The sequence below is a fragment of the Meles meles genome, chromosome 10 (genome assembly GCF_922984935.1).
Source record: "Meles meles chromosome 10, mMelMel3.1 paternal haplotype, whole genome shotgun sequence".
NCBI classification, from domain to species: Eukaryota; Metazoa; Chordata; class Mammalia; order Carnivora; family Mustelidae; genus Meles; species Meles meles.
In genome coordinates, this window is record NC_060075.1 from 11,347,237 (window position 1) to 11,360,605 (window position 13,369).

General features: G+C 42.3%; 1 protein-coding gene across 4 annotated transcripts in view; it reads left to right on the forward strand.

The window, feature by feature from the left end:
* TCAF1 (TRPM8 channel associated factor 1) overlaps positions 1 to 3,403 on the forward strand; it is a 49,606-nt gene extending 46,203 nt beyond the window's left edge. For all 4 annotated transcript variants that reach the window (XM_046021005.1, XM_046021002.1, XM_046021004.1 and 1 more), the window contains exon 9: positions 1,199 to 3,403. Coding sequence is in view for 3 of the 4 variants with exons in the window: in XM_046021002.1 (XP_045876958.1) it covers positions 1,199 to 1,208 (10 nt within the window). In the remaining variant the exon portion in view is untranslated. The remainder of the gene's footprint in view (positions 1 to 1,198) is intronic.
* The last annotated feature ends 9,966 nt before the right edge of the window (positions 3,404 to 13,369 follow it).

Consider the following 13,369-nt stretch of genomic DNA (forward strand, 5'->3'; position numbering starts at 1 on the left):
CCCATCCTACACCATATACGCCAGCTTCTGGAAAGATTGGGGTCCATTGCTTTATAAGCTCTAGGATCGACAGGATCCACAGGCTCTAAATTCATAATGGGGGGTCTTAATAGCTACTTGGAGTTTGGTCTCTTTATTCAATTCCATCTTTCAGATAGAATTCCTTCTTTGATTAAATCAAGAGTGGAAGTCACTTGAAAAAATCAGAACAAATCCAGGAGAGCATTTGTCTTTAGAAACGATGGGCATCCGGCTTAGGCATGGTGTTTATGTTTCCATGGTGACACAAATTCCTATCACTGCCCAGAGTTCCTTTCCAGTTTGGCAGAAAAAGTCACACACAGAGAGAAATCTTGACTTCTGAACCAGATAACTGGATATGACTGACCAAAAATTTTATTTGATTACAATGCAAAATACTATACTTGTTCTTTCATATACACTGTTTCATTTAATCTTCACAATAGTCTTATGAGATGGAAATTTATTGCTCCCGTTTTAGGAATAAGTAAACTGAGTTTTGTGGAGATCAAGTAAATTGCCTAAGTCTACACTGCTAATAGATGGTAGTAGACCTGGGATTTGAACCTGGTCACTCTGATTACAGAATAGGGGTTTGTCACTACAGTACTCTGCATGTGCACTAAATGAGTCAATGAAGAAACCAGCCAGCAAACAGAAGGATCTTTATGTCCCTACTTGCCAGCTCTTTGCCTGCTTGTACTCACCTCTCATCCAATTTTACCAGAACAGAAAGTCCCTTTGATTCTCCCAAATGGCAGTTCAAAGAAAGAACTTGAGGTAGGCTCCTAAGGTACTTCACAAAGACAGAGACCACTTTAGCATCATCCAGGTCTTTTAGATTCCAGTTTCTTCAGGTTTCATTTATCAAAACTAGCGCACCATGAAAGCATTCTAGTAGTGCACTGGGTTTTGAGTGATGGGTCATTTTGGTAAAGTGCCTGACTCCCAGAACAGAGATTGCATGTTCTCAGCAAGGAAATCAGATGCTTAGTGCTCTAGAATAATATTTGTATCCATCCTGGTCCTCTTTAGTTCGTTTCTACAGTTATGGCCCCTGGAACCTTTTTAAAATAGGAAGCTATTCATGTCAGTCCCCTGTTTTAATGCTTCCAGTGGGACTTTGAATATAAGATGATGAACTGAGCATATAAGTTTACCTTCCCTCCCTCCCCAGGCCCCACTGAAATTGAAGTCAAGAAATGCAAAAGAGAAGTGAAAACATCTCGGCAAAGAAAACTGAACAGATTTGATTATAAGTGAAGAACATCTCAACACATTTCTGGAGGAGAGAAAGTGGATGAAGCATGAGAATGAATGAAAGACTGAAGGTATCTTTCAGATAGAATAGAAGCTGATCTGAGCAACATAATCCCAAAGAAACATGAGCACCTGAAAAGTCTATAAAGAGTTATACCAGTTGTAAAAGTGAAACCCATCCTACCCTGCCCCAACTATTGTGCTTAGAACACAGGCAGAGCATTATTGGTAGCCATTAAAAATCTACTGTTCTTGTTATTGTTTGTATAGAAATTGAATAAACTGCCTGAGGAGAGCTAGGAGTTGGTGTCCCAGAGTAAAATTTCTCTTTTTGTCAAAATAAGTGACCCCCCCCCCCAGCCTATCAGCTAATTCTCTGACTATGGAAACCCCTGCTCAACTGACCCAAGTGCTTCTAGTCCTAGAAGAGGCTTATTGGAAAAACAGACCCAACCATACACTGGCAGGGGACACCCATGCCAACCCCTGTAACAGTTAACAGTTACTTGATTCTTAAATGCAAATAGTCAGCTAGGAATCCCCAGTCTCTGGGCATTGGGGGTTGAAGGGAGAGGACACGGGAGGAGCAGATAAGAAAAATAACCAGTCAGAATTTGGAGACCTGAAAAAACAACAAACTCTAGAGGAAACAAAGTGAACATGGAAAGAATAACTTTAAAATCTGTATCTTCAGAGAGATTGCAGGTGTAATTGTAAGATGAGTTCAGAATGCTACAAACAAAGGAGAAAGTGAGAATAAAAAGAGCCCTTGAAAGTGAAATTAAACTGCCCCAAATATCCAATAGGCAGGCTGGAAAATAAAGTTGAAGGAAGCCCCTTAGATATAGAAAAAAAGAAATAGCAGAGAAAATGAGGAAAGGAAAAGATCTAGACAATCAATGTCTAAGCATTAGGACTATCTGGAAAAGAGAACACACAAAATATAGGTGAAGAAGTAAAATGGACAAAAAATGAAGAACAGAAAGAACCAAGTCTCCAGATTGAGGGGTCCCAATGAAACCTATAACTAGACAGAATCTTGTGAACTTCTGGAATATTAAGTATACAGGGAAGATATTAAAAGTGTCCACAGAGAAAATAATGTTAAGTCACCACCATTAGCTCAACCAAAAAAGGAATAAGAAATAGACTGGCAGCAGATTTTTCATTAGCAACACTGAATGCTAGAAGCCAGTGGAGCAATTTCTTCGCTTCCGGAAGTTTTTGTTTGGAACACTATTGCAAGCCAAACTGTCACAAGTAGTGTCAAATAAAGACATTTTCTGACATGCAACTTTTCAGAAAGTCGACCTACTTCCACCTTTCTGAGGAGGTACACTGAGGAAGTTCTCTGACAAAATATAAAGGAAACCCAGGAAAGAGGAAAATATAGAACCCAACAATTCATCTCACCCAGGATGTCTCACTCTAGAGTGACAGTTGTCCAGCAGGATGTGTCATTCTAGCAGACCCATTTGAGATGAGGGTACACCGTCTCAGCCTCTTTGGAGAAAGTATGCATTGTGTTCCATAGTTTCCTTGAGAAGCTGGAATGTTTGAGAGTATGGAAACATACATTCTTTACTCAGCAAAAAGAAAACGGAAATGTGTAAAGACATTCAGGTCCAATTGTGAAACAACTACAGAAACTCATGGGCTGTAAGAAGAGCCTCAGTTGGACACTGGCGGTAGGTACCTCTCCTTACAAGTGGCACCGGCTTCATGAACACTGAATGTGTATGGGAGAAAATGTAGTTCCTACTCAGCTCTCAGTAAACACAATTTACTTAGCCACAGTAATGCAGATGCTGTTTGTTGGTATTCAGTGTTCTGAGCAGCCTAGAGACAAAACATGAATGGCTTACTGTTTTGTTCAGAACTGAAATGGAAAATAATTAATCCTGAGAAGTTAAGAAACAAGAGAGCAGAAAGAGGTTAAGAATTGGTTGGGGGAAGAGAAGTGGCAGGAAGACTGGGGCTACTTAGATAGTCACAGTAGGAATGAGAAGATAAAATGTGCGGTTAATGGAATAAGAACTGGAGAATAGTATACTGTCCAAAGTTATAAATTAAATCAATAGAAGTCTCAAAATGACATATCTATCAAAAATTTGGGAGAGGATAAGCAAAGGAAAGCCAGGGGTAGTGTCAGTTAAATCCTTATCTTTTGTAATGGGAAATTATTAAAGATTGTCTAAAGTTAATAAGTCAAGAATTGTTGTCCAGACATATTATTTAATGTTAGCAAGTTAGTCAACAGAAGATCTAAAAATAGAAATTGTTAAATGCATTGCCTCTAGGGAAGGGTCTAGGGTTAAATGGGGTGGGGTGGGAAACTGTGTATTTCATTTCAAGTCCTCCTGTACTATTTAATTTTTTACCTTGTGCATGTATTTGAAAAATTTTTAATAAACTCAAATAAAAATTCTCCAGTGACCTCATATTGACTAAAATATGCCCCAACCAAAATCCTTCAAATGGCTTATGATGCCCTCCAATATTGGGTCCACCTGTGTCCAGGTTCACCGTATCTCCCCATTACTCTCTGGGTCTAGCCATACTAAATGTCTTCCAGCCATTCATACTTCACGTTCTCAATTCTTCAGGTGTTCCTGAAAAAGCAAAGCCTGCCCCTGATCTCACCATGTATCTGAGATTAAGCCTGCTCTCTGGCAGATTTTCAATATTTGTTGAGTGAAGGAACACTCAAAAGGAGTTGCCAGAAGTTGGCCAACCAGTGTTCTTTCCAAAAAGTTATATGATATTTGTCCCTACTCCAGGAAGCATTTCAAAATCATAATGGGTTTGTATGTTTGCCTGCATTCTTATTCATTTACAATTTTAGAAAGTTTTAGTTCTATATGAGACCAGATGGTGTCCAAGGATTTCTATCCATCGGTCAGTCTCCTTGTTATGTTCTTTGCCACTTTGCCTGAACGTCATAATCTGCTTTCTGCTGTTTAACCCCTCCTCTCCCACCATATTTTGGATAAGCAGTCAACTATCTAGGGGAAATCTTCAGGCTCCCAGATTTCTTGTGTCTTGCTATTCGTAGCCTCTTGATGGCTCTTCCTTCCCCGTCTGTTTACTTTCTTCCATTGTCTAAATCCAAGGCCAGATAGATCTCCCTAAGGAATATTGGCCTTACGTTCTCACATACTGACCTTACAGATTACTCTGATATATTTAGTCCCTAAACCAATGTCCCCAGCTGATGTCCCAACCTTTCCTAATGTATATGCTTAGCAAGCCAACAGATAACCAAATAATGTCTTAGATGCTGACTATTTTTGCTTACAGTAGTAACACATGCTATCCCTTCTTTCAAGCCTACATCACAGCTATGCTTATTCTTTTGAAGATTTTGGTCCCCTGCTCAGCTTCCATTTTGAAAAACATTTCTTTCTTTGACACTCATCCTTGGAGTCAATCTTCCAGGTGTGCTAGACAAGAATCTTCTACTTTTCAGACGTATTCTTTTTGTTTGTTTGTTTATTGTGTTATGTTAGTCACCATAGAATATGTCATTAGTTTGACGCAGTGTTCCAAGATTCATTGTTTATGCACCACACCCAGTATTCCATACAATACGAGCCCTCCTTAATACCCACCACCAGGCTCACACATCACCCTACCCACCTCCCCTCTAAAACCTTCAGTTTGTTTCTCGGAGTCCACAGTCTCACATGATTTGTCTCCCCTTCCCAGTTCCCCCAATTCAATTTTCCTTTCCTTCTAATATCCTCAATGTTATTCCTTATGTTCCACATGGAAGTGAAATCATGATAATTTACTTTCTCTGCTTGACTTACTTCACTCAGCATAATCTCTTCCACTCCTATCCAAATTGATGCAAAAAGCAGTATTCCTCCTTTCTGATGGTTGAGTATTATTCCAGTGTATATATAGACCACATCTTTATGCATTCGTCTGTTGAAGGGCTCTTTCCACAGTTTGGTTATTGTGGACATTGCTGAAGGGCTCTTTCCACAGTTTGGCTATTGTGGACCTTGATGCTATGAACATTGGGGTACATATGGCCCTTTGTTTCACTGCATCTCTATCTACCCAGTAGTGCAATTGCCGGGTCATAGTGTAGCTGTATTTTTAATATTATGAGGAATCTCCACACTATTTTCCAGAGTGGCTGCACCAACTTGCATTCCCAACAACAGTGTAAGAGGGTTCCCCTTTCTCCACATCCTCTCCAACACATGTTGTTTACTGTCTTGTTAATCTTTGCCATTCTAACTGGTGTAAGGAGGTATCACAATGTGGTTTCGATTTCAACTTCCTTCATGGCTAATGATGAACATTTTTTCATGTGTTTTCTAGCCATTTGTATGTCTTCATTGAAGAAGAGTCTGTTCTTGTCTTTTCAGACATCTTCTAATTACACACACACACTCCATATCTAATTCAAGAGAGCTATAGAAATTCTTTTTATACATTTGGATTCTTGTAGATTTGAACACTATAAAGAAGCAGCATTTCTTTGTGAGGAAAGGTTGTGTAGAGTAAGTTATTAACGTTCTATCGTCATTTGTTTGTTTAGTCATTGTTTAGTCTTATAGGTAGTCAGTGTATTAGAAAAAATGGAATAAATGAATGAGTAAATTAAAAATAAACCATGCATTGTGCTATGATGACAGTATCAGAAGCCAAGGATTATGTTACTACAAATATGTGTACATGAGGGCCATTAAATGTTACTTCTATTCATCTGGACTATAAAAGAATTCAAACATACATAATTAAGAAATACATGTAGGTGCCAAAAATTTCTTTGCATGAACTGCCTAAATTTTGACATAAAATTCATTTTCACAGAGTGCCAAAATTATTTAGTATAATTTGAGATCTGAAATAACACAGGTGGGAGGCAGACAGTAAAGGTGGGAGCCAGGAGGGCAAAATGATCAAAGGTACAACATAAAAACAATGAAATCATGCAGTCCAGAGGAGACCGCAAAGAAGACATCCCTACCTTCCTCAACACAACTTGTAATCCAGGGCCAAGTACATGTAACGGGCTATACCAATACCTCGTCCTGTTATCTACAAAGTGTCTGGGTTTTAAATAGGGGCCAAGTACCTGAAAGAGTTCATAAACTCTTCCCTTAGCCTCCATCAAGAAATGGAGAGAGAGGCAACGCCAATTTTTTGGTTTTTGTTTTTTGTTTTAACATAGAGTTTCTCCTTTTGTTCTGTCAGTGCAGCCTTGAGACCAAACTGGTACCAAGGAAACAATACTAAGCCTCAAGCAAGGCTTTGGGCATTCATTCACAACAACCTGTGAGTTTGACCACTGGTAGCAAACAATCAAAATGCAGAGCGGACTTCATAGGAAACTGAAATTAAACTATAAAAAGGCAAACAGCTGAGTCGTGTCGGTACTGTTGGAGTGACCATTGGATAACACCTGGTGGATCTCTGGGACTGGATAAAGAAGAGTGTCTAATGGAATGGGGAGGAGAGAATATCCTCAGGTATAACAGATGATGGAATTCTTGCCCTCCAGCCAGAGACCACCAGCAACACAGCTATAGTTCAACAAGTTAGATTGCAGCGAGGGTTAAACACAGCAGGAACTGGGCATCTCAGGAAAAGGGTGTTAAAAGAAACTACTAGAGAATTGGGGCTTTGGGTGGATAATTTTGGGGAGAGTCTAAGGAAGCAAAGGCAATTAATTCTATGATCGTCTCAGTAAATCTCATCTGTTGGTGGGGCTAACTGAATTATAAAACTATAATTGCTTCCTGAAAAAAGTAGCAGGTCCTCATTTCAGACAAGAAAGAGGGATTTGGTCCTGTGTGGTTGTCCAGGGATCTCGTTCTTGTCTTGCTTCATCATGGTCTCAGCGTGCTCTTGTTTGAGGTGGATGTCCTATGAAATTGTTAATGCACAAGGGATTGAATAACAGTGCCTCCCTGTGAGTGCGTCAGACAAGCTCTTGCATGTCCACAGCTGCTTTGGTTTTCTTTCTCACCCCAAAAGAATGGATGAAGTTCCATTCATGTTCCTCCTACATGAAAATATGCATTCCTCTTGACTGAACACAGGGAAAAATTAGGGAAAAAAATAATCTCACAAGGTACCCAAGAGTGACCCCTGAAAAGGATGACTCCCTAATGCTTCCCTAGACTGGAAGGAAGCCTTGGTTGTAATTCAAGATGAAGTTGGGACCGTAAGTCAATACTGATGGGTCACTTATTTACTGTCTGAAACATCCCCACGTGGGACAAATAGATTCCCTGAGCCCTTCCCAGGAGGAACAGAAAGTAGGCATGAGGGCAGCCGTTTGCTTTTACCTAGCAGGAATAACGCAACAACAATATACCTTGACAATCTGTTTAAATGCCCTTGCTAATTGAGCCACACAGGGACAAAACAAAACAAAACAAAAAACAAAACCAACTGGAATTTAAAACAGAAACTAAAGATGCCTGGACATTAGATATATAATGCTTTGATAAAACGGGTATCGGAAACCATTTTCTCCAGTGCTCCAACTCTCCCTTTTGCATTTACAGTCTCTGTGAGACAGGGAATAAGATAATAAAGATCTGTGGCCTCACTGAATTTTAAATATTTTTTAAGAGTAAAACTAGCTGAAGCCACTAGGAAAATACTTTTCCAAGTTAAATTAAAATCCCTTGTATTTTATCTGCCCTCTTTTATGAAATGATCATGGAAATGTTACCTAAACATTCATAAAATCATAAAATTTTTATAAAATCTGTAAGATACATGTCCCACATTTGGGCGTCCCTTTCCAATCATTCATTCAATCAACATTTATTGAGACGGTACTACAAAGCCAGTTCCTGTTATAGAGGGAAATACACAATAAACATGATAAAACAGCTGCCCTCATAGTGCTTATGTTCCACGTTGAACATTAAAATGAAAAAAATAGAGGCTCCTGGGTGGCCCGCTGATCAAACATTTGACTCAGGTCATGATCTAAGGGTCATGAGATTGAGCCCTGTGTTGGTCTCTGTGCTGGGCATGGAGCCTGCACTTTACAGGAGATTTTCCCTGTGGAATTTAGGAGTAAGAGGGTTCATCTCAGCGGTTGCTGTGCCCTCTACCAAAGGTATTGAATGAAGATGTTCCTCTAAGATCTGGGCCCCTATTGATGGCCTGATGGATCCCGTAACAAGTAGAATCTGGAACCACATTCATATGGAGAAAATTGATGTGTAAACAACTGCCTAAATTTGCACAGCAATGGAGGTTTCAGACTTACATATGGCTGTCCATTATGACAAATGTGCAGGGAGTCATGAGAAACAGCCTCAGGTATCCTTGACTTCTTACTCCAATTTCCCTCTTCCCCCATTAAGCTGCATAATTCAACCTCAACCAAAATTAAAAGACTCTTGTATCACAAGTCTCAGCATAAAAAGAAAAGCCTTGAGAAGGAAGACCTTGATGTTATATAACTCTGGAATAATCCATTTGGAAATAATTGTTTATGTTGTAGAGAAACGTAAAAAATAATGTTGCTGGTCCCATAGGACTAGGAGCTTTGAGACTCTTTGTACGAATTTTGTTGTTGAGAGATTGGCCTTCACTCACTCACAACTCCCAACACAAACCCCTCTGACATCCTGAAAACATGTGTGGGTTTGTGTGTGAAGACATCTAAACCACACTGGTGTGCGTGCAATTGTAGAAACTAGGTCTGTTGTGTGCCTACTGAGTGGCTCTGATATTTCAGAGCCAGAGGAAAAACATCCACACTCAGCCTTGGACTAAGTTAGCTCCTCTGGCTCCCAGACAACTAAACTCTTCAGTCAAAAACCAAACCTTATATCTGACCTGGAGATGGGACAAGTTTGGAAACAAGAAAACTCCTTGCTTGTTCCTTTTTGCAATATTACCCATTCCTACCATATGTGTTCCGTACACTTTTGATCCAAAAAGAAAACAGGGGTCCAGGTTAATTCCACACAGTCACCAAAGGAGAATATGAAAGCTTTCCTGAGTCTGATTAAGCGCTGGCCACCAGTCAAGAGCGGCAGCAAACTCTACCTTCATTGCTTTAGATAAACAGGCAGGCAGGAACTTGCCCTAGGGAAAGTCCATGTTGTAATTTGAACAAAGGTTATCAGAAATGTACTAAAGAATGAAAATGTAGTGGGTGAGGCTTCTCTATGTGCTTGCAGGGGAATGACATTCCTCTTCACTGCCATTATAACACAAATTTAATACATGCACTTGAGCACGTGAACTTCAGGAGACATAACTGTAACAGTATATGTGTTAGCCTGGACTCTCCAAGGAGCAGACGCCACAATGAGATCACATGTGCAAGAGATTTATTAAGGGAAACATCCCTGAGAGAAAACAGAGAGGGACCAGAGGAGGCTGAGAGGGCCAAGAAACACTGAGGTAGTTACCTCTCATGAAGGGGGGAGCGAGGGAAGGAAAGGCTCACACTGCAGGCCAGGTCTCAGAAAGTCTCACCAAGGCCAGTGGGAGGGAGTCCCTCAGCCACAGTCACCCATCAGAAGAGTCATGTCTCTCCCACAAACTGGCCTCCTTCGTCCTCTTAGTCCCCTTAATCACCAGCCAGGAGAAGCCAGGAGAGTCCCAGCATGGCCCCAGCACCAGGATGCAGAGGCACCAGCTGGGGCTGTCTGTCAAGTACAAACCGCTCCCTGCAGTTGGAGATCTGAGTAGAGCATTCTCGTGGCCACCACAGTACTTACTCTTAAGACAGCTGGAGGCACCTGTTCTGGGTCATCTTCGTGACTCAGTAAACCTCTCCAGTGACTCATCCCAGCAAATGCACATAGGTGGATGCAACCACCCCGATTCCTAAATTAGACGCTGCCTAGTCCCTTCCAGATTCTTGGGGCCCTTCAGGGAAAGGATATATGGGACCACATTAAGTTTAACTCAGAACTAAAAATAACTGAAGAAAGCCTGTGACTCTTAATGCTAGCCCATAATCAGAAAGCTTCTGTATGAAGTTACCCCTGCATCTGGCTTAGTGAGAAAGTGGAATGACTGCAAGCATTTTCGTCTGCTTGAAGAAAATGGGCTGATGTACCATGGGTTAATAGGAACAGTTGTGATTTGTGCATGCGTCTTGCTGAGGCCCAACAATTAAGTATCATATTGTTCATGCTTATTTATTTGGTATGACCCAGAAAGAGCCAGTCATATGGAGGAGAGAGACCAGCATGGTTGGCTTCAGCTAATATATACCTACCCTTGCAACTGGATCTCGTAAGGGTCAGGAAGATTATCTGAACACAACTGGGATCTGCTTAGAAGGGGCAGTAGAGGTGAGGAAGGGAATAGATGCTGAAGAGGGAACCTCAGTGTTTACTACCTGGCATTTCTTAAAAACTTCCCTTCAGACTACAAACTCCAATCCAACCTCCTGGGATGCCATCCAAATTCACTCCTGCAAGTGCTGTTATCAAGTTTCGGTCACAATGAACATGTGCATGTTTTTCTCAAATCAAGCTTTCACATTGACATCTCCATGCTGTGGACCATGATGTGGTCTCAAGGTGTAATGCCCTCCACTGCCCGCACACAACATTCATGTTTTTTCAAAGCTAAATCTTAGTGCCCCCTTCCCTGTAAGTCCATCTCTGATGACTAGAAACCACTCCTTCTCCCTTTCTCTTCCCCGGAACTTATTTTGCAGCTCATTTTCACACCTACATAAATCCTAGTGGTATTACAGTTCTATCACGTCTACTGCCCTCCGAGATTTACTGACTGCAGGACCATTTGCATCTCCCAGAGCACCTCACAGAACTCCTGCCCGATGAGAATATGCTGACTTTCATGGAGGAGTCTCTGTTTTCTCCCAGGTTGTAGCAAGGGTCTGAGGGCTGCACCTGCACACCTTCAGTCAGACCCATGCTGAACAGCATCTTTCATTTGCCACATCTTAAATGTACCTTTGAAAAAATAGCAGCCATGCCCACAATAGCCAAAATATGGAAAGAGCCCAGATGTCATTGACAGATGAATGGATAAAGAAGATGTTGTGTGAATCAGTCATCAATAAGAATGAAATCTTGTCATTTGCAATGATGTGGATGGAACCAGAAAGTATTATGCTAAGCAAAATAAGTCAGTCAGAGAAAGATAAATGCCATATGGGTCCTCTCACATGTGGAATTTAAGAAACAAAATAGTCGAACACGGGGGATGGGAAGGAAAAATAAAATGAGATAAAGACAGAGGGGGAGGCAAACCACAGAAGACTCAAGTGTAGGTAACAAACTGAGTGCTGCTGGAGGGGACGTGGGTGGGGGGATGGGGTAACTGGGTGATGGGCATTAAGGAGGGCACGCGATGGAATGATGGCGATGATGCGATGGCTGTCATACACAATGCTGAATCACTGAATTCTACCTCTAAAAATAATAATACACTCCATGCTAACTAAAGTGAATTTAAATAGAAAAACCCTTTCTTCTATTAGATCAACACCAAAATACTCTCAGGAGTCCTTCTAGAAGAGTGGTACTTTACCACAAGGACAGTGATGTAGGAAGAGTCTGGTTAAAACCACAGAGCCCTCCCTAAAGTCAGCATTTGACATGGCACTCTCCTGACACAGGCCCCCAGCGTCCGACTCCACTTTCCTTCCCAAAGGCTTGTTTCCTGGTCTGAAACCTAAGAATTCAACTAACTCAGCTCACATTGGGCTTCCACCTGCCAAACAGATTTCCGCTCATCCTCCAAAGACTCAGTTTTTTACTAATTCAGCAGACATCTCCTGAACATTCTCCAGATGCTTATTCGTTTATCCAACCACACACGTTTACATATTAAGCAAACACAGCCTACTACATGACAGAAATGAAACTAGCCATGGTGGACACAGCGGGGACAGACGCTACCCTCACAGCAAGAAAGCCTATGAGAGAAACCGACGTAATCGGTGCTCGAACAAGCAAGTGTGGCATGGCAACCTGCGGAAGAATCAGAAACAGGGGTGTTTGGTGTTGACGGGTGGAGGATTTGGAATAGTCTGGAGGTTCTGAAATTCTTTTCTAGGCAAGTGAAGGCTGAGTCGCTTTCTAGGAGAAGGAAATCTCACGTTGATAGGAAACAGTGATTTGTGGAATAAACTTAAAGAAAACCCTTGGAGCAAGAATATCTGTGGCACCCGTTTCTATTATGCTCGCAGACCCAGTCCTGTAGCTTGAGTTCCCAGGACAGCTTCCAATCTTGGCCTATGGGCAGGTGCTGACCACCAGGGAACAGCCCTACAACGCAAAGCCCCTGTTCTCAGAGGCTGCACCCCATGACCAGAGTTGGGGGCACCCAATTCCCTCGATGAGACCTTCGCCACGGGTTATGTTGGGGTTGTGCGTTGTTTACCTTGAATCTGTTTTACTGGGCACTTGGCATTTGCTTTCCGCATCAACTGTGAAAGCAACTTTGCAAACCTCGGTCTCCTATCCCAGAACTCTAGGAGGGACTGAGAGCCAATCTGGGCCCCAACCCCATCACACTGAGGAACCCCGTCTCCTGGGAGGACCAGCCACCCACCCCGAAGGAGCCCCGCAAGCCCCGATACCACGCCAAGAACATCCATCGGGTTTGGAGGGGTCTCTCCAGAGCTTCTCCTTGTGAGTAGTCCCCCCCCACCATGCCCTCGGCCCCCTCCCCTCTTTGCCCTGCCGGGTGCTCCCTGCCGGTCACAACAGCACCGCACCAGGTCCTCCTGGACTCTGGAACTCCTGCCGCGCCGCAGCCCTGGAGTGCCCTAATCCCATGATACCCCACCTCGCCCTCCGCCTCTACCAGGTCTCCAGACAGCCAGCTGCACCACTGCAGAAATCCACACAGCCCAGAACCAGCGCAGCACAACCGACTACTGATCATGAGTTTGCCAATCCCAGAGTCTATCGGTTGGGGCGGGACTGAGCACCTGGGCACAGGAGTGTGTCCCGAGGTGTCAGAAGCCTGTCCAAGTACCTGCCCTCAGACTGCGTGTTTCTTTCTTCTTAGGTCCAGGGTATCATTTCCTTTAGCCAATCTGGTGCTATTTGCTGTTTGTCTCAAAATACCTTTCTTTGCTTCTTTAAACTTGTGAGTC